Source organism: Mytilus californianus, unplaced genomic scaffold (assembly GCF_021869535.1).
Source record: "Mytilus californianus isolate M0D057914Y unplaced genomic scaffold, xbMytCali1.0.p SCAF_2, whole genome shotgun sequence".
NCBI lineage: Eukaryota > Metazoa > Mollusca > Bivalvia > Mytilida > Mytilidae > Mytilus > Mytilus californianus.
Window position 1 is genome coordinate 45,402,633 of NW_026262668.1, and position 26,908 is coordinate 45,429,540.

Sequence of the window (26,908 nt, forward strand, 5' to 3'; positions counted from 1 at the left end):
GCACAATACTGTGCAATTGAATATTTCTTGCTATTGTGCAATACTGTACAATTGACAATTTCTTGCTATTGCGCAATATTGTGCTATTGGATATTTCTTGCTATTGCGCAATACTGTGCAATTGAAGATTTCTTGCTATTGTGCAATACTGTGCAATTGAAAATTTCTTGCTATTGCACAATACTTATTATATAATAATTTACACATCCTGTTTGGTGTGTATCTCCTACCATATCATTATTATTTGCTTTTAAATATTAATCAGAAATAACCAACTTAAAATGGAAAATTTTAAAAGAAAAAAAAAAGGAAAAAAAGAAAAAAAAAGAAATAAAAAAATCCCCCCCCAAATTTTTTGAACCCCCTTATGATTCATCACCCCCAAACTCAATCCCAGCCTTCCCTTTGTGGTATGGTACCTTGCAGTACAATTTCAGAGAGATCCATACACTTGAACACAAGTTATTGTCTGGAAACTAGAAAAATGCTTATTTTTGGCCCCTTTTTGGCCCCCAATTCCTAAACGTTTCGGGCAATTACCCCCAAACTCAATTCCAGCTTTCCCTTTGTGATATGGAACCTTGTAGTACAATTTCAGAAATATCCAAACACTTACACACAAGTTATTGTCATGAAACTAGAAAAATGCTTGTTTTTTGCCCCTTTTTTGGCCCCTAATTCCTAAAATTTTGAGGCAATTACCCCCAAAATCAATTACAGCCTTCCCTTTGTGATATGGAACCTTGTGGTACAATGTCAGAGAGATCCATAAACTTACACACAAGTTATTGTCTGGAAGTTACAAAAATGCTTATTTTTGGCCCCTTTTTGGCCCCTAATTCCTTAACTGTTGGTACCATAACCCCCAAAATCAATCCCCACCTTCCTTTCGTGGTATTGAACCTTATGGTAAAATTTCATGGAGATCCATTCACTTAAACTAAAGTTAGAGTGCGAAAACCAATGTGTCTTCGGACGACGCCAGACGACGACGACGACGACGATGACGCCAACGTCATACCAATATACGACCAAAAAATTTTCAATTTTTGCGGTCGTATAAAAACTGAAAATTATTCATCCAAATGGTAAATTTCACTTTGCATTAATTAAGAATTGAATGCTTCTTTTTGTAAATTTATTGGGGTGTAAAAGCGTTGACCGAAGTACATTTTGTATGAAGGGAAGAAGCTTTTACAACCCTTGAATTTGGATTGTAATTAAATATTTGACACATTAGAGGTTTCTGACACAGAATAAATGTAGTCAAAGAACTTAAAATTGGTTATATGATTTGAAATTATATTCAATTGAAGATTTCTTGCTTTTGTGCAATACACTGTGTTGTTGCGCAATACTTTGTAAATCTGTTTTCAAACTATATACAAAGAATAAGCAATTGTGACCCCAATTTCAAAAAATTTTCTTTTGTAAAATGTGGTACATTTTAAGAGACATCAATGTTATTGTCTGAAAACTAGAAAAATGCTTGTTTCAGACCCTTTTTGGCCCCTAATTCCTGAACGGTTTGGACAATTACCCCCAAAATGAATTCCAACCTTTGACTTGTGGTATTGAACCTTGTGGTACAATTTCAGAGCAATCAATATACTTATACATAAGTTATTGTCCTGAAACTAGAAAAATGCTTGTTTTGGGCCCCTTTTTGGCCCCTAATTCCCAAACACATGGGACCATCACCCCCAAAAACAATCCCAACCTTTCTTCAGTGGTATTGAACCTTTTGGTAAAATTTCATAGAGATCCATACACTTAAACTAAAGTTATTGTCCGGAAACCAAATGTTTTCGGATGACTCAGACGAAAACATGATAGCAATATGAGATCCCAACATTTTTTTGCGGGCGTATAAAAATTAAATGACAAAACTGTTTGAATTATATCAATAAATATTCTGTGAGATGAGTTTACTTACAATAGGGCTTGTCAATTTCTGCATCATCTGACTTGGATCCAGGAACTTTCAATGAAATGCCTGTTGGAACCTCGTTCAAATTCATCTCTTCTCTATTGTTTTTAATATTTTCTGTAGATAGTACATCTTTATTTGGTTTTTCAACAGGTTTTTCTGGAATGGCATCTGATTCAAGCTGTTTTTTATCTTGTTTTCCCATGTGATCATTTGCTTTTAATCCATTTGTATCAGATACACTTTTGTTTGTACTGGTACCCTGTAACACAGTTTCAGATTTTGTTAGGGTTTCTGAATTTACAAATGGTAACTTATCATTTGTAACTACTGCATCCTCTTTGTTACCATTCTTATTATCTAGTTTATCCCCTACATTGCCTGTCTCTTGTCCTTGCATAGTATCTGGTTTACTACTGGTAGGTCTATAAGCTTCCCCTCTCATCTGGCTTTTACTTTCTTTGGAATTTTTCCCTTTGCAATTTCCCATGCTCTCTGTTAACAGTTTACTTGAATTCTGAAAATAATCATGGTTAAGATGAAATTAGACATACCATTAACATGAATTAGCCTTTTCAGAATTTAATGCATTCTGGGTAATATTTTCTTAAGCCCCCATCAAAATGTGATAATTTGATAACGACCTCCAAAACCATTTGTAAACTATATGGAAATTCAAACAACATGAACAATGAGGCAATGACATGATGCTATTTCAATTCGGGGAAGGAACTAAAAATATAAATAACCATTAGATTCTGAAACAGTTAATTGTCTATTTATAGATTAGGCGGATTTGGAGTTTGACATAAAGTATAAACTTTTCTGCTAACTTAAGACGGTATGCTGACTTCTATTTGTTTTGATTTTTTTGCTAGTTGTTTTTTTCATTAGGTTGATGTCTCATTGACATTTTCCAACTTTTTATTTATTCATAAGTAATATATATATATATATATAATATAGCAGAAAACCATTACTAGCATATAATGGAGTCATTATAACATTTACATTTCAAGAAAAAATAATAGCACTTTGTCCAAAATCTTCTTTATTCATAAGTATACATATGATATAGCAGAAATCCATTACTAGTATAATGGAGCCTGATGATAACATTTACATTTCAAGAAAAAATAATAGTACTTTGTCTTTGTAATTTCGTGCATCCTTATAACGCTTTTCTGGATATCATATTCTAGCATACACTGTACATATATTTCTCCTAGCTTTCATCATTGGTTGTGTAAATAGTTGTTGTTCAGGTTGTTGATTATGATTTAACTGTCACGCCAAGGCTTTTTATAGCTTACTATAAGGTAAGGGTTTTGCTTTCATTTTCAAACTTTATAAAAAGTTTTCAGTTTTGACTTAATTTTTCCTCATTATTTAAAAAACCTTCTCAACATGCTCAACAAATCCTTTCCTTGATTTTCAATTATACTTCTGTATATTTTCAATGTCTTAGTCCTTACTGAAGTTGTGTATTAAATTTTCAGTACGACATTTTGTTATATGGTAGTTAGATGGTATTTCCTGAAAATCCTATTTCCACTGTAATTCAGCGATATTCCAATTATCTTTGCACATAATGCATGTAATGCTAAATTTCTGATATGTTTTTAAAAATCTCTGTTTGTCTGTATTGATTCATCATCCACAGTGACTGTTACTCTCATGCATTCCAAAAATGCTCTATATCAATGTCCTCTTTTTTTATATCGCACCAAAATATACATCATTAAAGCTGATATTTAACAGAGGTTGGACCTTTTCTGTGAATTATTTTGTTTTCAACAATGTCCCAATAGTAGTCTGTGCTTATTAGCAAAGAAATCCCAAGTTCATCTTCTTCACATACAGGGTGTGCTAAACTTAATCCTTGTAAATAAGGAAGTTTAGATGCTTTGTAATTATTTTAGTTCTGTAGAGGGGCAACTATTGTGGGTACAATAAGCACTTCCATTGCTATTCTCTCTCCTTGTTGGGTTTCTAACCTATTTATCAAGGTTACACAGATTCCTGATTCCTGTTTGGGTCTTGAAATGCTGCAAGACTGACATTGGCTGTTCCCTTTGTTTATATTTGTAATTTTGTGACTGAATCTTTGGAAATGAAAGATTTCTGTGATCTTTCGTCTATCAGTATATTTGCGGATAGTGTCTGTCCAAACTGTTGATATTGTGAAATTGCTGTTTTCTGTAGCAAACATGGAAAATCCGTTCTAATTTGCATGGGCAATGTTGATAAAGCATAAAATATGGATGTATTATTATTTCCTTCTTCAACATCAACTATATTTACGGATATCATGCCTTGTCTTGTCTTGATTAAATAAGCTTGTGAGATGTTTATTATTACGATTACAGCATTTAAATTTAGAACAGAGTTCTGACACTTTATGATTTCTGAGGCAATTGAAACAAAGGTTTTCTGTTTAATTATGGTATTGCATTTTAATGGTCTACAATGTTTGTACAATCTACTGATGAATGCGACTGTTTGCAAAATACACATGGTTTAGTTGTCAAGCGTGTGTACATTCATAGTCTTGCTCTGACTTCACCTACATTGTTGTTTATTTGTGCTCGTCTTAGGAATTGCTCCCATGTAAAAAGAAGTAATTGCTGTCAGATTGTTGGACATATTGACATTACCTGCCTCTTGAACATACATCTCCTTTGCTAATGCTTCACCCAGCGATTTTATGTGTTAAATTTTTCCTCATTTCTGCGGGTAGTTTTCCAGAAATGATGATACAAGAAGGAATCCATATGTATCCTGTGTCTGACCATGTAATTGCTTGTTCATATAAGTTTGCATTGGTTAGGGCTAATCCTGCAAAACATTGTGCTCACTCATATTGATGTTGTGAATTTAGGTAACTGAACTTTTGGTTGTTGTAAGAGCAGGGTTCTAGTGTACGGTTGATCTAAAAGAATCCCAAAATGTATGCCAGTGTATAGAAAATCCCCTGAAAATGTTGGCAAGTGTAACTTTGAAAGTCTGTAATAAAAATTTGGAGAAGGGATGTATATTGTGTTTGCTCCGTGATTGCAAAAAATGAGTTGTGAAATTCTTCCTGTGTCTGATTTGTGTTGTGATTTATATTGCTAGTTGTTGGAAATGTTAAAATATTTGCTGCTGGACCTTTAAACAAGAGTGCACACGCTGAAATATCTCTCCTTCTTTACTGACCATTAATTTCTTGTTGATAGTCCTAAATATAAAGCTTTACGACAACTATCACATAAACTTAACATGATTCAGGAAATGAGGTCAAGGTCAGATAAACCAAACTGGAAATACATGTACACCTTACAGTCATTCCATACACCAAATATGCTTTAAATATAGTTGACCTATTGCACATAGTATCTAAGACACAAACTTAACCAGAAAAACTTATCATTATCAATGAACCATGAAAATGAGGTCAAGGTCAGATGAACCCTGCCAGACAGACATCTACACCTTACAATCATTACATACTTTAGATATAGTTGACATACTGCATATAGTATCTAAGAAACAAACTTAACCAGGAAAATCTTAAGATTGACCAATGAACCATGAAAATGAGGTCAAGGTCAGATGACAATTGCCAGACAGACATATACACATTACAATCATTCCATACACCACATATATACTTGACCTATTGCTTATAGTACTATAATGATTTGAGGGACATTGCAAAATAAGGTGTTCATTTTCACTTACTTGTCTATCATTACTGACAATATTCATCTTTTTTTCAATAAAATAATTGCTTTAGGAAATAAGCTGATTCATTTATTCTTCCAAATCATCTCGATTGAAGGAAATTGCAAAGTCAACATTGTAATCGGAAGTCATGACATTAATTAACCTGAGATTGAATGATCAACAGATTAACGATCATCAAAGGTGTTAATTGGGACATAAACATGTCATTTAAAGAAAACGGTTACATAAAAAATGCTACAAATGTGCCTATATACCAGCTTTAATAAATGTTTGGTATTACTATAAATTTTCACTTCTTCGAACTATGAACATCAAAATTATTTATTTTGTAAAAATATTTCCTTTCTCCTTTTTAAACTGTATACCTAACAACAAAATTATTGTCATTTACCTGGGTATAATATTATTGTAAATGGCGGATTTTTGTTTAAGGTTATTGTTGTTTTTCTGCAATTGTTAAACATTTCACAGCGGTATAATACTGTTACTTTAATTATTCATCCCTTATTTTATTGATTTTGTATTTACATTGTATCATAGATCAAATTTATTCGTTCAGTGTATGTTCACTTGTGTTAATATGTCTTTTGATTGAGTTAAGCCATATTTCAATTGATATTTTATAGTGTGTCTTTCTATGTTGTGATGTTACACTTTTGTTTCAGATAAGGGTGAAGGTTTGGTACCATTAAAACGTTTAAACCCGCTGCATTTTTTTGCACTTGTCCTAAGTCAGGAATCTGATATTCAGTAGTTGTCGTTTGTTGATGTGGGTTCATAAGTGTTTCTCGTTTCTCGTTTTTTATATAGATTAGACTGTTGGTTTTCCCGTTTGAATGGTTTTACACTAGTAATTTTTGGGGCCCTTTATAGCTTGCTGTGCGGTGTGAGCCAAGGCTCTGTGTTGAAGACTGTACTTTGACCTATAATGGATTACTTTTATAAATTGTGACTTGGATGGAGAGTTATCTCATTGGCACTCATACCACATCTTCTTATATCTACTTGAAATGTAGAATTAATTATTCTTATGAATTTAAAAAGCAAACCCAATATGAAATTCTTTTTTTTCACATGAGAATTTTAAGGAGATAAAATGAACACTTTATCATCATATATCATCACAGGGAACTAATTTTTCATGAGAATAAAAAGGTTAAAAGTCGTACAGTTTAGGTTTTTTAAAGATTAAACGGGTAAAATCCTGTCTGAAGTTGTATATATATAGTTCATAGTGCGATTGCTGATATTTGATGTATTTTCTAGATTACATGCCTGTATCCATGTAGTCAAACCTATATGGGAATGTTTCCATGGCCAGCTAGCTCCTGAGTTTGATAGAATGTCTTTGAATTTATGAATGGCCACTTCCAAATGTAAATTATATTCGTCACTGTCCAAAATTTCCTGTTCCATATTTTCAACTTCTGTTCCATCTAGAATCTGTGTGTCCAAATTTTCAATGAAGTTCCTCTTCTTCACTAGTGTTTCTATGGCTGCTGAAAGTTCTTGATTTCCTATCTCATTTTCCGAAATTTTGTCATCTGTTCTATTGACCAGTCTTGTGATGGCACTTCTATGGCCACCACGAATTGCTTTCAGCTTCTCCATTAGTTACGGCACCAATATCTTGAATGGCTATGGTTAGTACTTTCCTCTATAGTAAAAATACTTGTGAACAGTTCTAATTATATTTAAATGACTCTACTTGCTCATATGACTATAACCTAATAAATGTGTTGATGTTACAATGTTAGTTACAGTCCATGAAAGAATAGCAGCAAATCCTTGACATTCATGTCATTCCACATTCAATAGTTACTGAACATGCTGAATCACATGAAAATTAGGATGGTGTCATTGAGAGGGATATCCTTAATAGTTTGAATGTCTACCTTTTTCAACTGACCATGTAAAACCGTAGTCCTAACAATGAGCTGTCCACAAGAAACACATGTAAAATGTTATTTTTAATGACAAATGTATAAATGATTTGCTCTGGGACTGTTTAAATCAAACTACAGATCCTTTACAAATTGTTTCATGTCTTTGTCAACACAGCATTGTGGGCAAACAATCGTCTGACAGACATTCAGATCCTTTATTAATCAACATGATGATCTGTTCTACTGATGAGAATGTTAAATTTTATGGATTGTTGGGTCTTTGCTTAATGTCCAGTGGCAAATATTTCATCCATATATATATATATATACAATTAACAAATTAACAATAAATTCAATCAGTCAGGGGTTATATACTTATACAAGTCAATGCAAGTCAATGATGTAAGTTATATTTACCATGTTTTCTTGTTTAAGTAAATTTGTAAGATTTTTATTTTATTTTCAAAGTTTGAATAATCTCCCCTTAATCTTTTCCCAAAATACAACCCCTTAAATTCTCAAGTTTTGGGAGGTCAAAACATGCCTTCGCACTATTTTTCTGGTTTGCTAATTATTTTTTAAATGGAGTTCAACCTTTTATCTCAAGAACTAAACAAAGAAGTCTATTGCGCACATGTTTAGTAACTGTGCAAGGCCTAATTTTTTAATGATGTAGGAAATGTATCCTTTTACTTAATCTCTGCAATTGTACATTTTGCAAAAAAAAATGTATATAAAAAAAAACCAAAAAAATTAAATTTGCTCATACTTGGAATAAAAAAGTAAAAAAAAAGGTAAAACAAATATTTGGTGCCAAATTGTCTCACCAAATGCTGAAATGACTTAAGATGGGTGCCGATTTGACTGGATGCCAATGTGACCAGGTGCCGATTTGACTTTTTTTATAGGTGCTGAATTGACCAGGTGCCTATTAAACTTGTAACCTTTCGAGTTTGCCAAAATAGTTTTATGTACAGCACATGTAAATAAAAGACACTAGCTTGTATAAGTATTACACCTAACTGACATTAAGCATGATAAGTAGGTTCTGCAAAGTACAAATGAAGGTACAATGCATGGACAGAAATTTGGACAGCCACTGGAAAATGTAAGTCTCTTCGAATGGGGCGGAAATTTTGTCTTGCAACAAGCACATGTAGGCACCTACATGTACATGTATCAGAGAGTTGTTGTAACGGTTCTTTAACGTACAGTGAGTGTGTCACTCTCTTCACCAGGCGCTCGATTAAACGTCCCTAGACATTTTGTCTGAACATGTCTACGTTTTTATACTACATTTTGCATAGCCAAATAAATGAATTCTAGTCACTTTGACACCTGGTTAAATCGGCACCTGGTCAAATTGGCACCTGTTATAGTCAATTTGGTACCTAAATAAATCAGGACCTGGTTAATTTGGCACCTGAGGTAGTGATTAAGGCACCCACAATTACCATTATGTTTTGCAAGTAAACTATTGCATTTCTATTGAAGACTCCGTTTTTCATGATACTTTTTAATATTTTCACTTGAGGTGTCAAACTATATTTGTTGCGCATAACAGAAGTTCCAATGGAAACTTTGTTATAGGTTATAAACAATGAAGCCATAATATATGTTCCTATAGGATCCTCTATTTCATGACAACTGCACATTACTAGTAAACAAGGGCGACATGATTGGTGCCAACGTTATTCATTTTATACAAGTAGACAGGAAATGCAGAAAAAAAAACAATTGAACTTACAATGATTGAATTATTTTTTATCCTGATCTGTGGATTAAACAACAGCTTGTGTTATGGCTTCTTTCTTTACTTTTTAATATAAAAGATCAAAAATTGTTAAAACAACAAATTTCGGGTTACCATGGTTACTGTTTGTAATTTATATAAGTTCATAAATTTTCAAAGTGATTACCGATCAAAACATTATTAATAGAATATTGAGAAAACTTCAAACAGAACATGCAGAAAGCCAACTGATTATTTTTTATTGTGTATTCTTCCTGAAATTGTAAGTTTTGCAAATATATATAAAATATATAGGTTTGAACGTTGTTTTCAATTTAGACTTGTATATGTATATATATGTATATATATATATATATATATGTATATACAAGTCTAAATTGTAAACAACGTTCAAACCTATGATTGCGTTGGATAAAAACCGCAATTTTTATACGTGTGCATGCAAAACAAATTCCTTGTTAGAGGGGTCTAAATACAGCACAAACAACATTTTCCAAAAGACCAAAAAAGTGAAAAAGTATATTTTAACAAAACGCATTTGACTAACAGGTCGAACAACAAATGTTCTTAAACCCTGCTAACTGCCATTGGCGATTGCCAAATAAACGGATCACCGATGTAATAAATGGATCTTAATTTTAAATTTAATACTAAGCAGACTAAATAAACTTGCGGAGAAGATGATATACTGCAAACAAAAGGTGCAAAGGTTTTTGTACGCCATATCCGGATTTCGACAAATAATGTCTCTTCAGTGATGTTAGGAATCGAAAAGGTATTTGGAAAGCCCAACAATTTACCTCAATTTAGGATAGACTCTTGAATTTTGAATACTGTAAATTCAGAAATTATTGCGATGTTTTATTATTGCGAAAAATGCGACAGGGTTATAATGGCAATAATTTAAACTCACATTTTGAAATTTTTTATATGAATTATACAGGATTTTTCTCAATATTGCAAAAATTAAAATCGCATTTTATTCTAAAATGACAAAATCGCAATAATAAATGCAAATTTTTAGTTCTTTGGTCTAGAGCATCGGATACAGTGCAGGCGATTTGGTGTCACGATATCTCAGTAGCATGAGTTCGAGGGAAGAACTAAAAATTTGCGAAAGCAAATTTACAGATCTAACATTGTTGGGCTGATTTTTAGACGAGTTGTATATATATATATATTTATATAATATATATATATATATACAAGTCTTAATTGAAAACAACCTTCAAACCTATGATTGCGTTGGATAAAAACTGCAATTTTTATACGTGTGCATGTAAAATTAATTTCTAGGTATATATATAAAAACGAAAACTATTCTCAAAAAGAAAACAAAATTGAAAATAATACTATGTGCCAGTTGAATTATCAAATGCTGAAATGACTTTAAATAGGTGCTGATTTGACTAGATGCTGATTTGACCAGGTGACAATTTGACTTTTTTTAAAGGTAATAAATTGACCAGGTGCCAATTTGACTTGTATCCTCGATGATTGGAAGTTCGTTGCCCTAACTCGAAACGGAAGAAAAAGATCAAAACCTTGTAGCAAATATTATCCACTGTGGATGTAAATATTCTTTACTTATTTGCAAACAGTCTGATACATTTAATTGATGAATAGCTTCAGAAACATGGTCAATCTTTCTATGTCTCGTATTGTGACCTGATTCTGTAAAATAAGTAGACATGCTTGTAAGTTGGTGACCTTTGTCTTGGATGGTGGCTTTTGCACATGTGCAACAATATAAAGGTCAGGCCTATTGTATTATGTATTTGAACATTACAGAATAAATTTGAGATCAAATAACAAATGAACATGATGAATATCTCGAGAGAGAAAAAAAGAGAGATTGGGACATACTGACTTTTTATTCTCCCTACAAAAACTATTCTAATTTTTACACCTGACTTTCAATGGTCAATTGGAAAGTCCAGAATTAAACACTTTAAACACATTTAAAATAACTATAACAATGTCATAATGTCATTAATGCATCAAAGTATTTTTTCATTCAATTTGCATTCAATGGCATAGGATTAAATTACTTTTAAGAGCCAATATTCAGCAGGTTTTGTTTTATCAAAATATATCAAATCATTTTCTGATCTTAAAAAATCCGCTCACATGCAGACCATAAAAAATAATACTCTTGGCCTTCAAAAAAGGAATAAGAGGCCACATAACCTAAAAATAGATGATGACTCATTGTTGAGATGTTAATAACATTGCTGAAAGAATTTTCCCAAGAATCATCATCATGAGAATTCAACGAAATTCTAGGAGAGGAATAAAACAGTATTAGTGGAAATAGATGTTTAATCAAATAAGATGATAGAACACAACCTCTTTTTTTCAAACCAATATTAATGAAAATGCAATAAAAAATATTCGGTTAAGTATTTTTGATGTAGCACGTTGCCGATGATAAATACTTTTGCATGACGTCATGAATAAAGTGGAAATCCTCATATGTCACGATCTTGCAAGCATAACGAACTTTTGCAATCATCGACAATACCCAAATAAATGCCATCCTCCTTGACATGTATTTTACTGTCACTGTGTCAGAGAGGAAAACAAACTAGACACTTTGACATCAATCTCTTGAATTAATTTAGTGAATGGTTAGGTTATGTTATTGTATCTAGAGAATATAAATCATTTTGAGATGTGGTATAGATTATCTTTTCTGGTATATATAAGTTTTAGGGAAGGGCTTACCACAGGACTTTGAAATCTTAGCAATAACGGTGTATAAATATGTAAAACTCGACTATCACAGTCACTTCTCTCTTTGAGAGAAGCTCTACTGTGATAGAAGAGTTTTACATATCTATACACCGTTATTGCTAAGATTTCTTCGAGAGAAGCTCTACTGACTAGTACTGTGATAGTTGAGTTTTACATATTTATACACTATACACCGTTATTGCTAAGATTTCAAAGTCCTGTGGACTTACCGTAATAGTCCTTAAACTGTTAAACAGTACAATAAAGCTATAATCCTTCCAAGCTTTATAATATATAAAGTCTCCTAAATGAATCATTCATAAAATGACGAAGTAAAAATACCAAAAAAATAATTTTCCTTTTCACCATGTTCACTGTTTCTCTTTTTTGAAGACACCGTGAGTGACGCTTTGTATCATTATGCGATTAAGATAATAATATCAAACATGTATTAATTGATTATAATGAGGTAATTATGCCATAAATGAATATAACATACCTAATAAATCAAATTACCAGTCAACTTTGGGAAAAAAAGATTTATAAATATAAATCCGTGGGAAAAACTGTTTCACTTTCGGTTTCTCTTTTAGGTTACACTAAAGACCTGAAAAGACCTGAATAGACCTGAAGATATACGACTTGATTTATTTAAATTACAATAACTTCTTTATTTTCCAAAGGATTTACTTTATGTTAGAATTTCATTAAAGGTAAAGGTCCATATTTTATTAGAAATAAATGTTTTAAATAAAAAACAAATTGTTGATGCCAAAACCTGGACCTGAACGGAGAAATGAAAAGACCTGAACGGATCTAAAAATCTTTGGTCGGACTTATTCAAACTTCAATAACTTTTTAAACATTCAATGGATTTCCTTCGTCTTTAGATTTTTTAAAATAAGAAAATTAATATTTTGTTAAAATTAAAAATTGAAAAATGAAAAATATGTTTTTAATGCCAAAACTCGGACCTGAACGAAGAATTAAAAACTTGAATGAACCTGAAATTCCACTAATATATTTTTTCAAACTCCATTTACTTTCTTTTCCAAAGAATTTCCTTCAAATCTAGATTTTGTTAAATCAAACATTTAATATTTTATCAAATTATTTGATGTATGCTTATAAATTTCATTTGTAAAGTTTAAAGTCAAATTTGTAACTGGACCGTCAATGTTTAGGTCATGTACCAAGATTAAATGCTAATCCAATTAAAAGATTAAAAAGAAATGTTTATTTGGACAATGATCCAATTATCACTAAGCATTTTCATTATCTTCCAAAAGTGTTGGGGTTAGCCACGTTATTTAAGACAGAGACATATATACGTCTCTGTTTAAGAGGTGTCTTCCTGTTATTCCTACATTTTAAAAATACATTTTCCTTCTATTCCGGGGCCTCGATGGCCGAGTGGTCTAAGTAGTTACTACTGTAATCACTAGCCAGTCAACACTGAGGTTGTGAGTTCGAACCCCGCTAGTGCGGGTTCACTCGACTCCAATCTTAATTGACTAGGATTGTCAGTTTTCCTATCGAAGGTCGGTGGTTTTCTCCGGGCACTCTGGCTTCCTCCACCAATAAAAACTGGCCGCCACGAAATAGCCCAAAAGCGGTGCTTAATAGTGGCGTTCAAACACCAAAAATCAAAATCAAATTCCCTCTATTCCTACAAACAAAGTACAATAGCTGTTGTTATAAGGTAATTTATTGTTTTAGCAATTTAGATTTAATTGATTTACAGGTGAATAAGTGCAAAAGAAATGCACCTTTTTGCGTATTTATGAAGAATTATGATTATAGAGATAAAAATGGATGCATTGCAGAGAATAAAATAGAAAATTAAATATAGAAATGTACTTTCAATTTATATAAAAGGGAATTCCGAGTTTTTCAAATATGAAAAATAATGAGAAAGAAAAGGCTTAATACAGCAATAAAAAATCAAATTGAATTATAAGTTTAGAATTCAAACCGTAATCTTAATAGATAGCCTTTATGCTAAGATTAATGCTACAAAAGTAAATGTTGAATGTGCAATGCCAAATTTAAACTACACTGCCACATGTGGAGCAGAATCTGCTTACCCTTCCGGAGCACCTGAGATCACCCCCAGTTTTTGGTGATGTTCGTGTTGCTTAGTCTTTGGTTTTCTATGTTGTGTCATCTGTATTATTATTTGTCTGTTTGTCTTTTTATTTTTGGCCATGGCGTTGTCAGTTTGTTTTCGATCTATGAGTTTGACTGTCCCTCTGGTATCTTTCGTCCCTCTTTCATAACACTCAAAATAAGATATATCACAGTATCCAGATGATGCATGATGCTAGAACCCATAAATAGCATTAATGCATATATTAGTCCCAGATTACAATGACTTTATAAAAGACTGATTGTGTAAAATAAAATGAAAACAACACGTTAAATAATTTCATGCGTCCGAAGCGCTTTTCTGGATTTACCTCCATCAGGAACGCTCAAAGCCGAATATTTGAAAGCCGATGATGTATAAGTACCGAAACAGTTGAAGAGCTTTATGACAAAAAATACCTAAAAAAATAGCCAAATCCATCTAAGGTAAGCTTTGTCTAAGGGAGTTGAAACCGTTTAGTTTCTTTATAATTTAAAAATTTATAAACGGAAAATTTTAGAAAGGTTGGTTATAAATCATGTCAGTACTGAAATACTGACTACGGAGCTGACGATACCCTCGGCAATAAATTCTGATATTCTGAAGCCGTAACATATTTGTACAAATTTGTTTTGACTTAATTTTGATGGATTCACTCAATGACAAAGACTTTTCATTACATTAGGAAAAACACACAACAGTTTTGAAAAACGATAGAAACAATAAATAAAACAGAATAAAGATAAAGGACAATTAAAATGAACCAATAACATGCAAGTGTTTGTACTTTTTTTTTATCAACACTTTCATAATATTTTCAAACTGGGCATTGATGAAAACTCCAGCAGTTATATGGATATTTACCCGAAGTTAATTAGCCTTATGTTTTTACAACCTTATCTGATTTAATCGCTTGTTTATTCAAGTATTCCTCCTATTCCTACATGGATTTCTTACAAATGACATACCAAATTTTAAAATGTAGGAATAGCAGGAACAAACCATTTAAGATGATATTTTCCAAGCTTCTTTCAAAATTTTCTTTTGCAGCTTTTTTTCAAATTATTTACTTTATTCCTCTGCTTTTTGTATTTATTAATGTCAGAATCTTTTTTAGTTTTTAAGGTTTTTTACAAATCGGTCTCTTCTACGGATTTCTTTCCTTAGCTTTTTGTCAAACCATGGTCTGTCATTAATAAATCAAATAACACATATCTGAGAGGGTGATAGAGCAGATTATTACCCCTCGAAAAGACATTGTCAACCTTGGCTTCGCCTCAGTTGACAATGTTTTTTCGGGGTAACAATCTGCTCTATCACCCTCTCAGCTATGTGTTATGTATATAGTGTCGCTGAATATTATCGGGTCTTGCAATGTGCTACTGTGTCCAGTCACCCTTGTCGGTTTATTTATTACATTTTCTAAATTAAAAAGATTCATTGTATCATATAATTTATTATTATGAATTGAAAATAAATCAGAGTTCAAATCTCCTGTTATCACAATATTCTCACTTAGTTGGTAACTCAATCCCAGTGAATAAATAAGTCTTGTCCAATAGTCAGTGTCCGTCTACTCAGGCCTATAAGTACAACAAAGAAGAAATGACTGACTTTTACCTTTAACCTCTACCCATATTGTCTCATCAATGTGGTTTTCGAGTTCACCTTTACGTACGATGGATATATCATCCTTTACATAGATGACAATGTCTCCGCCGGCACTGTTACGATCCTTTCGGATTATATTCTTTGAAAATGAGGAAAGCTGAAATTGTCAATGTTAACACTTGAATCCAAATGAGTTTCAGTTATAGTTACTATATCAAATTCATAAGTAAAATTTTGGAGAAAATTAAGACTACGTATGTTTATGTTACATATGGATAGTGAGGTTTCATTGATACTAGTAGAATCAGTTATAATATCTGTATTCGGACCTGGATTAGTCTCAATATTTCCAATAATTAGGATGGCATTTAAAACAAATAGCAGGAAAACAATATCTATATTCGGAATTAAGCTCTGGAGAAGTGAGAGACAGACGACGAGTAACGAGCATCTGAAATTGGTAAGTAATATTTCATTTAAAGAGCTATCACTAGTTCGTGAGTTAAAACTGCTGAGTCTAAAAGTGCATTTACATAAGTTATATAACCCGATGGCTGCCCCATATTGTTCTTTACAATTACCCATTGGGTTTTATCATAGAAATCATAATACACATAAGGCAGCAAAACGAAATATATAAATCACAACAACCACACACATCATCATATATATCATCATCATCCTATAACTGAGGAAAAGTTCAAAAAAGACAAACAAAAGAAAAGTATACAAAACAAAAGAAACAATGTTTGAAATATGAGAGAAAGCATTTGTATTTAAAATGGGAAATGATTTACTACTTGAAGACTTGGAACTTTTTTAAAAGCATTATTATACTGATATGTTACGTGTAAAATCATATGATTATAGAACTTTGCAAACTTCTTACCTAATTGCATTTAAGGACTATTGGGTGATTGAGAAGAATTAATTAGTTCTCAAAAAAACATAAAAAAAAATTAAATAAGTAAAAGAAGGAAACATCTATAAACTCAAAATTTATGCATAGAGCCACGCAAAACGAAAATAAATACTACGAGTGACATCAATACAACAAAATACATCAAATACATTACATGGTGCAGTACAGAATAAAACAAAAATAATAATAACAGCGATATAGCTACATTCGTATATGTATTTGCAAATTCAAATTTCAAAAAGTCTTTAATGTTTTAGGAATTTCTAGTCAGAGTCAAACGCACCCCAATTTAAATAACGATAATTTCATTCTCAATGTCAATTATCGTCAAAAGAGGCCGTAAGGGATTACAATATTAATAATTGCTTCAAATTTTTTAAAGTAAAGCAGGTGTTTTTCATCATTAAAAGTTTTGATAATAATGTTTACTTTTATATTTCAATATCATTCAATAGTATTGAATAGTTGTTCATACTTAGGTATTTGTTATCATAAATTTGAAACAAAAACCCAAGTATACGTCAGTGAACTGCATGTTTTTGCATGGTTATAACATTTTGTTTACATAGATCTTTAAGGCTGGAGGCATCTGAAGGTTTCAACAATAGAAGTCATATTACATTTATCAACACAGAAGTAAACTCTATCGGGTTTACAAACAACTGTTTTATTAAATTTAGATTATTTTGCGGTTTTATTATTTGTATTGATTTTATTTAGGTGAGAAAAAGGCATTAAATATGAATAAAGTTATTATTTTTTATTAAAGGGTAAACATTTTCACTATTATATCCAGTTTAAAAAAAAAGGGGTGAGGGGGGGGGGGGGGGGGGGGGGGGGTAAAGTGGGATATCACATATTATGTGTTTTTTCAATGTATTTAGTCACTTAAGAACTTAAACAGACATCGTCACAATACGATCAAGTTTGGTATTACATGAATTTTCAAGCCAGGAATTATTTATATTAGTGGAAAAAAGAAATAAGTTACAATTGAATGTACAAGTGAAAAGGGGAAAAGGAGTGTGTTGGATAAATGGTGTATCTAGCAGGTGAATACAATTATTCAGATAACTCAAACAATATAAGAAAGAAAACACAAGCTTTCGTTGGATTAGACCATCTGCCTGCTATTATAATACTCAAGTTAAGAAAAACGTGTTTATGGTATTTACGTGGGAAATAAGTCATTATACATTGTACTGCAATTATTTCAACAGCTCAAACTAGATAAGAAAAACAGAAACACAGTTAAGTTTTGTTCAAACAGTTTTACTTTCCATTTTTAGACTGTTGTGAGTTGTTAACTTCATTTGCTTCTGGACTCCTATCAGTATCTGAACGCTGTTGGTTAGGTGATGCGGTAATGCCCCGTTCTATGTCAGAGATGTCACCAAAGCTATTTATCAGTTCATTTCGACTATTTTCAGCCCTTTTCACAAATATACGACCGTCTGAGGTCCAATAGGCGTGTATTTGGTTGTTATATTTCATCTGGGATGGTTGTTTTGTCAGGTCTTTTTTCATGTTGGTGCGCTCGAAGCGTTCTATCTAGTTTACCTTAAAGGATTATAAATGTTTGAATAGTTGAGGAGCTTTATCACAAAAGGAACAAAAAATATACATCTTAGATCATCCAAGGTCAACTTCGTTTCAGGGAGTTGGGACCTTATTCTCATATTAATTCTAGAATTTAACAACAGAGAATTTAACGATTTTTACCACAGAGAATGGTAAGTTTTAAAAAGACAGTCAATGTTACTGGAACATGTCAATTATCATTAATAACACATTCATTTAAATTTTCATTGAAAATCTACACCAAATACTATTTCTAAAACAAATTTCTGTGACTAAGCATAAAGTGATAATAAATAAGTGGGCTGATATGCACAAAGCTACTAAATAAAACAAGTTAAGATTTGTTCCAATCGGACGGATTTTTCTACATGTCCTACGATAAATTAATACTGCGATTGTTTTTTTGTTTGTTTGTTAGACCACACATCCAAAATGGGACTTTATGGTTTTAAATAAAAGATATGACTGTTTGCCAGACCAAACAAACAAAAAATCTCATGCGACAAAGCGCGTGTTATATATTTTTCATAATAAGTATCAGATAAATCAAATTTTTATTGATTTTAGTTTTGTTCTGGTTACGTAATAAATATTTAATGATTAAAAAGGTTGTATTGTATTCCTTTGCAACTTTTAACGATATATATCAAGTACTTAAAAAAATAACCTATTACACGAATATCCATAATTTACGTCTTATATTCTAACGATTGTGAACAGCCCATCTTTGTGAAAAGTTTATTTCATTATATTCATATCTTGGGCTTCCGAGAAGAAAAAAATGGGATATACTGGTTCCCTATCTCAGTAAAATAAATTGTGTTTATATGATAGATTTTACCAGCTATAGGGCACTAACTTTTAACAATTTGCCAACTCGCGACTTTGAACTTACCAGAATAAATGTTATTCTTGATTGCTACCTCAGATATTAAAAAGTCAAAGGAATAATATTGACTTTTGGATAAAAAGATCATGTTTCATCTTCAGTTTGGCTTCAATCACATTGTACAAAGAATCGTTTTTATATTATTATCACATTAATTGCCATGTTTATATATTTATGTGCTAAAGTTTGAAGGTATCATATTGTTTTATATCATTTTATGTCGGTTTTAAAGCCAGTAATAGTTTTATGTTATTTGTAAATTTATCATGTATGTTGCCGAATTTAAATAAGATTTTTACTTATCTTGTTTTGATTAATTTTGTTAACCGGTACTATTTGAAGTTATCAATCGTCGTTTTCGTGTAGTCTATTTAGTATGCAATTTTGTGATGGTCACAGTTTCGTTGTTTTTTTTTTACACTTTTTTGTTCATTTTATTCGAATCATAATAGTGTTAGTTTTTACTTAAGTAACTTTCTTGTCTTTTGCATTAGCTTGGTAAATATATTCACACTTCTAGAAATGAAAAAAAATAATTCTTACAAAATCCTCCCAATTCATTAACAGTGTCCGAATATTCCTAAGAAAAAAAACCCTCATACCTCATCCATTACGTTTTCCAGTCATTCAGAAAACGGTGGGGGTAGTCGAATGAATTACTAAATTGAAGTTTTCAAATATTTGGACGTCAAGAAAACGACTGATTCGTGTAACATTCATTTCCATTTTGCCAAATAATAAGAATAACCTCAGTGGGGTCCAGGGGTTGGAACCCGCTTTTTTTTTACGATTAATGCTTTTGAATGGGGACATATGGTTGGACCCCCCCCCCCCTTTCCTCTCCTGTTAAAAATGGCTGAATCTGCCGTCGAAGCGTGTTGTCAATAGAAAGATAGGGCGATTTTCCCTCTACATTTGTATTTATTTCACTCGCATGGTCAAAATCTTAAAGCTCTTGTCAAATACTAATTGAATATTGAATATTTAAAAGAGTCTAAATCATATACTTAATTTTATTTAACAATTTATATTTCCCTTACTCAAAATGAAACTCGTTGCTACAACTTGTTGCTGTTAAAGTCATTTTGAAACGAAATTACTTAATTTGTATCCGCAAAACTATTTATATCTTTACTTTCAAAGAAATATTGGTTTTGATTAACGATGTCCTTGTACACTTTTGGAGAAACTGCTCAAATTTACAAGTCAACATCACGATTTTAGTCTATCTTCAGGCGTTTATTTTTTAGATATGGAAACAAGCCATAATAGTTTGTTCTTATGTTGTACTTTTCAACCATTGTCCTAGGTTAAGGGAGGGTTGGGCGCCTGCTAACAAGTTTAAGCCCGCCAGATTCTGTTTGTGTCTGACCCAAGTCAGGAGCCTGTAATTCAATGTTTGTTGCGAAGTTACATATTTGCTTTTCGTTCATTATTTTGTACATAAATTAGGCCGTTATTTTTCTCGTTTGGATTATTACATTTGTCCGTTAGGGGCCTTCTAAATTGGCTATGCGGTATGGACTTTGCTCATTGTTGAAGGCCGTACGATGACCTATAGTTTATTTCTGTGTTATTTGGTCTCTTGTGAATAGTTGTCTCATTGACAATAATACCACATCTTTTTATATAATATTGTAAGAACCTTAATGTAGATATTTGGGCTCTGCTGCTATGGAATAAGTAAAGATTGAAATACTTTTTGAAAACGGTCATGATGTGAATCAAATTCAGGGGATACTGTCCCTACCTCTTACTATAATGCCTAATGACAGTTCTCCAGAAACATAATTGACCGATGAATGGAAAGCCGATTACAGTATAATATTAGTTCCTTAATATCATCTTTAAAAAACAGGGAAATTCCGGTGATAGGATGGGCGATTATTTTAATACATAAATCATATTTTAAAACCCCTTCTAAACAATTTAAGGATCAAGGAGTGCTGTACAATATCATAATTGGAAGTGTCAGACTTGAAAAACTGTGAGCAGAGATCCCGAATGCATATACCACCGTTACTCTCATATTTGTGTAGATCTCGAAAATCGAAAACAAACTAAAGGTTTATACAAACAAAATTAATCAGCTGGCGAGGCGCACCATGCCAGATTGATTGATTGATTGGTGTTGAACGCCATTTTCAATCCTATTTTGCTAGTCGTGGCGGTCAGTTTTTATTGGTGCAGGAAGCCGGAGTTTCCAGAGAGAACAAACGATCCTCAGTTGGAAAACTGACAATCTTAGTCAATTAAGATCGGATTCGAGCGCACCTGTCACGTGCGGGATTCGAACTTACAACCTCAGTGTGGACAGGCTAGCACCATGTCAGAGAGTCATATAACATATAACATCTCTTTTTTTCGCTTTCTGCGTTTTAGGCATTTTTTTACTGTTATAATGAAATGCGAAGTCATAGCGGATATGGCCTTTTCCCGCCATGATTTCAGGGGTGAAAGAAATGACTAAAAATGTGTACCATTACGACTTGAAGGTTGTTAAAGTATACATGTAATCATTTTAATGAAATGTGATGAAACAAAAGGCAAAATGCCAATTATTGCACAATATTCAACTATATCGCATACACATGCATTGAGTATCATGTCAAACTCTGATATATTACCAATCGGTTATCTTGAAACTCACAGTTTTAAGTTAACCGATATTCAAAATTTTAAAGTTTCTTACAAAATGTATACTTCATTTATACAAAATGGAGATTAACGTGGTTAATTTTACTAATTAAATCATCAACATAATTCGGTTCAGTCATTCAGTTCAATTCGCTAATTTTTCAAATTTGGCTACAGGAAAATATCGACTTCCGATAAAGAAAATTACTAAATTGAGACTTGCAAATATTAGATTTCCTGTAGAAACTGAAAGATGGGCCACGATAATTAAAGAGAAAAGAATTTGTAACCTTTGAAAAAACGGAATCTGGAATGAATTGATTATTTATTCCAATGTGCATTTCCACCACTTGAACAACTTCGAAAAAATATGTACCTAGTTACTATAGTACAAATCCAAATGAGATAAAAATGAAAAAATATGTTATCATTATGTCATGTTCCGACTATACAAGAATCTGTCCTTGTTCCTGAAAAAAAATCTCGAAGTATTTTTTAGAAAAATCATGTTTCAGATTGTGCTTTTACAGCACTCAATAATTTGTTGAAACATGATATCATATTTTCGATCTGGGTGTATGTTCTCTGTAATTTTAAAGTCTCGCCTGCCATCATTTATGTATATAATGTTTGCTTATTATCCTCATGATCCTCTTATACACTAAATGTGTCTGAGGTTAAATAAAGAATTTTGAACTTTGATAGATTTCGGGTTCATTCATCGATGTACATGTAAGATAGTGAGGATGATTCTTGGAAGATATTCTCATTCGGTGGTTTTGGAGACGTTGCGAATGAAAAGTAGATCTATGCAAAACGACTATAATGTTTCTGACTGGCAATGTTTTTATCAAAGTTGTACAAAAATCGAACATGTAAAAATGTTGTTTGTTTATAGTTGACACGTGTTTGGTTATTTATAGTAAGATCGGTTCGATTTTGATATTGAGTTCATGCACGAGTCGAGTGAATTCAGTTGTTTTCAAGTCATTCGAGCCATTGCAGTCAAAGTGTACAGTTGTATTTTGCCAAATAAATAATATAATAATTTATATCGTTTATTTTAGATTTGTAGACCACTAGTATGCGGAAAACAGTACCAGTGCTTAATTTCTGTGTATTTACACGAACTTTCCACATTATAATACTCATAATAAAATGAGCGCTTGTCTCTGCAAGTGGTGTCTCCCATGTGAGAGTTTCTGGTTATTTGATAAATATTTTATGTTCGTTTGAGTTAACGAATTCGAATTTAAGATTAAAAACACGCGCATTACGCAATTGGATTGAAAAGGCATAAACAAATAATTATAATTTTTGACAGAAGTTCTGTTTTGGAACCCATTTTCAACCCCTAAAACCGAACAAACGTTGTAAAAAAAGAAAATTGAAAGAGGCATAAAACCGACTTTTGAAAAGAATCTGAATACACTAACTTTAAAATCCTTAGCTTAGCGGTCAGACCATAGCCGTAAAAATAATTAATATTGAAATTATTTGGATAGATAACGCTCAGTCTTCTTGTTTTCATTCAGTTTGTTAGAAGTCTTGTCTAACCAAAAATATTCCCTCCGCCGCCTCCAATCAGCCAGCCTTCATTCCGCATGTGACGGGTACATCCGTCAGCTACGCAGCAATACCTCTGCACTGCCATTCATTGCATTTTTTATCACTGGTCAGTCTTTTAAATGACAATTTTTATCCCCCAAGTTCTATCAACTTACAACTCACATTTCATTACATTTGTAGTTATACTACAGTTGATAGGACAGGTCACGTCGAATTTCCTGTCAACCACTGTTTCGCAAGCATCCATAGTTCGCGCAAAACTAAACGCTTTACAACAGATCAGGATTCAGGGAATTCGACGGAGAAATATTTTCAAAATTAGCTAAAATATTTTCAAAAGTAGTTGAGATGATTTCCCAAGGGCAATACTATATTATTTTAATTTTTTTGGTAATAAATTTTATAATTGTTGTATATTTGTCAGTTTTTCTCTGTTGAAATTATTCGTTTTCAGTCAGACATTTTGTCTCTGTTATAGTACCACCAGCCACTTAATTACAGACAATGTATCTTTACTTGGTACAGGCCATTAAGGTCAATTACAAGTGCATACGAAGTTCAGACGATAATCAATGTGTTCTAAAATATGTCACAGTGTAATTTACAAATTACGGTATACCTTCTTGGAGAAACTGAGTGGTTATAAAAAGCGGACACAAGTGGACTCAAATCTATTTCCATATATTATTAAGAATTAAAGAAACAAAGGATACAGGCGGAAACAAATGGACACAAGGTTATTTCTATATAAAAATTATAGAGGCTACCAGGTTTATTTTTGTGGTTCAAAGAACAATGCCCCCTATTTGGGACATACAAAAAGGTGCAATAAAAATATTCTCACCTCTGTGAAGAGTATTATGATATTAACAAACCGCCCACAAAAAGTAGTAAAAATCATCCGAAAAGGGTCGCAATTACCGTCAAATAAGAAATCGCCAAGACAACTTCAATCATGTTGACTTTTCTATTTATAGATCTTGCTAGTGTTTTCTGCTTTTGAAGTTTCTATTTATTTTAGTTTTCAAGATAAAAGGCAAAAATGAAGATTTTCTCCATTTATAAGAGTTGCCAAGATAAAAACAGATGTGCATTTGACACCTATGTTCTATTGTAAGCCATGTCGACCATGTTGGTTGGAAAGCACTCAACTAGATACCCCAATGAATAGTTTGGTCAAGTTTGGTTAAATTTGGCCTAACAGTTTCAGAGATATTTTTTCTAAAATTAACAACGACACACACAGTGATGAGAATAAATAAATAAGGTAACTAAAGGGCACTCGTGTACTGTCAATGTCAAAACCATTTATGTGGACATTGACCTGTACTCGATGATCAATGAAACTGAACAAATTTCTAAGGATTAATTGGACTATAATCACCATCCAGAATGCAAGAAATGTAGTTTTTAAGCAATTCCAAGGCAGGTCTTTTGAAGGATAAATGTCAAAACCATATCAAATGGAAACTAGACGTGTGTTCATTTCAAAAGATGAGATCATGCAGTATTATCATAGAAAAGATGAAACCCATAATACAGGTGTAATACCACCAAATTATAGTACGTCACATCAGACGTCACATCCGGTTGCATATGAAGAAGGTTCGAAAAAAAATATCCCCTTGAATTTGCCAGTTGAAGGAAATTTATCAAACTTTTCATCGCAGTAAAAAAAAATCCGAGTCATAAACATAGCTTGGGTGTTTCAAAGCACCATTCTTTTTTTATTAGCTCACTTGGCCTTTTAGGCTAGGTGAGCTTTTCTCATCACTTGGCGTCCGTCGTCGTAACTTTTTACATTTTGAACTTCTAAGGATCATTAATTGGAATGAAACCAAACATTGCATGGATATTCCTTATGAGGTGCTGACCAAGTGTTGTTACTTTGTAGCTAATCCATCATCCAAGATGGCCGCCAGTGGGAAACTTCGTTTAACATAGGACCATATGGACAATACATACCCTTACTGCAAAATCAGCCTTCTGGCGAACTGTTGCGGCAGATCTTTGACATAAATTGTGTACCAATAATAACAAATTAACATGCACAAAATGTCTAAAATGACTTACAAAGAGATGATCAATGATGCATGGCCTGTTTCAGGAACTAATTGAATCATATATAACTCAGACATCTATCATATATAACATCCATTTACTTTTTACATAAAAACACCAACATTAAAACTTACCTCCTATTTCAAATTTAAAGAAGCAGGAAGTCTGATTTTAGTGCAGGGATCATGCTCAGTATGCTTTAAAGTTTGCGGCGAAGTTCCAGTAAGCTTTATGACTGCTTTAAAGTTTAAAGTTTGTTTACAAAGTTCCTTCAATTTTAAGAAAGTTAAGAGTTTGCGGCAAACTTGCGGCAAACTTTTACATTTGTTTGCCGAAAGGTCACTGCTAGCGGCGAACACTGGTGAACAACTTTCAGGTCTTCTAGCGAACTCAATAGATTGCCGCAAGTTTGCTGCAACCTTACCTCAAGGTTGCAGCAAAGTTTCTCTTTTCATAAGGGTACAAATGTTTTCTTTTAGAGAAACACTGAATGGAATGAAACCAAACATGACATGAATGTTCCTAATGAGGCGCTGACCAAGTGTTGTTACTTTGTAGCCAATCAACCATCCAAGATGGTTGCCAGCGGGGAACTTAGTTTAACAAAGGACCCTATGTGAAATACATACAAAAGTCTTCCTTTGAAGAACCACTGAATGTAATGAAACCAAACAAGGCATGAATGTTCCTTATGAGGTGCTGACCAAGTGTTGTTACTTTGTAGCAAATCCATCAACCAAGATGGCTGCAAATGGGGGACTTGCTACTTTGTTGCCGATTTACTGTTCAAGATGACCATGATTTTTGATTAAATTACGGGGCCAATATTAAACCAAACTTGGCCTCAATTATTATTAGGGTATCTGTTATGATTTTAATCTATTTTTACATGATTTCCACAAAGTAGAACCAGGTGAGCGACACAAGATCGTCAGAGCCTCTGGTTTGGTGTTTCTATAGAATATTTAGGAAACTTGAGGTTACATGGTTGCAAAAGCTTGTACACAGGAAAAAAGGGGAGAACATTTGATTAGTGAACTTCCAGTGATGGTAATCATCGTATATGCAATGACATTTTATTTGAAATTTGGTCTGTAGCCATACAGCTAGAAAGAATAAAACTTGACTAAAGCCAAGTGTTTCTTTATTTGGAACAAAGATAAATTTTTAGTCGAGTGCAAATTTAACAAAGACTAATGGGGGAAAACAATGGTAATATCACACCTCTAAAGGTAACTAAGACAAAATCGAACTTGACCTGCATATTATTGTTGTCCATGACATTAGAGAAATTGTAATTAATCAGAGTGGAAAGCATACTTGAGACAGGACAAAGGGATAGATGAACATGTGCATCACCATAGAAGGGGTTAATGAGCTGTAACATAGGTTTTGTTAAGGATTTGCAAATCCTTGGTTTCGTAAAAAAAATTAAACCTTTCCGAATATTTAGGCTTAAACAAAACAAATAATATA

At 32.5% G+C, this 26,908-nt stretch overlaps 1 protein-coding gene across 4 annotated transcripts in view; it reads right to left on the bottom strand.

Annotated features, from left to right (window-relative positions):
* LOC127727976 (general transcriptional corepressor trfA-like) overlaps positions 1–12,625 on the bottom strand; it is a 143,362-nt gene extending 130,737 nt beyond the window's left edge. For all 4 annotated transcript variants that reach the window (XR_007993954.1, XM_052235114.1, XM_052235113.1 and 1 more), the window contains exons 1-2: positions 12,534–12,625; positions 1,937–2,447 (exon numbers count right to left, since the gene is read on the bottom strand). Coding sequence is in view for 3 of the 4 variants with exons in the window: in XM_052235114.1 (XP_052091074.1) it covers positions 1,937–2,420 (484 nt within the window). In the remaining variant the exon portion in view is untranslated. The remainder of the gene's footprint in view (positions 1–1,936; positions 2,448–12,533) is intronic.
* Between the last annotated feature and the right edge of the window lie 14,283 nt (positions 12,626–26,908).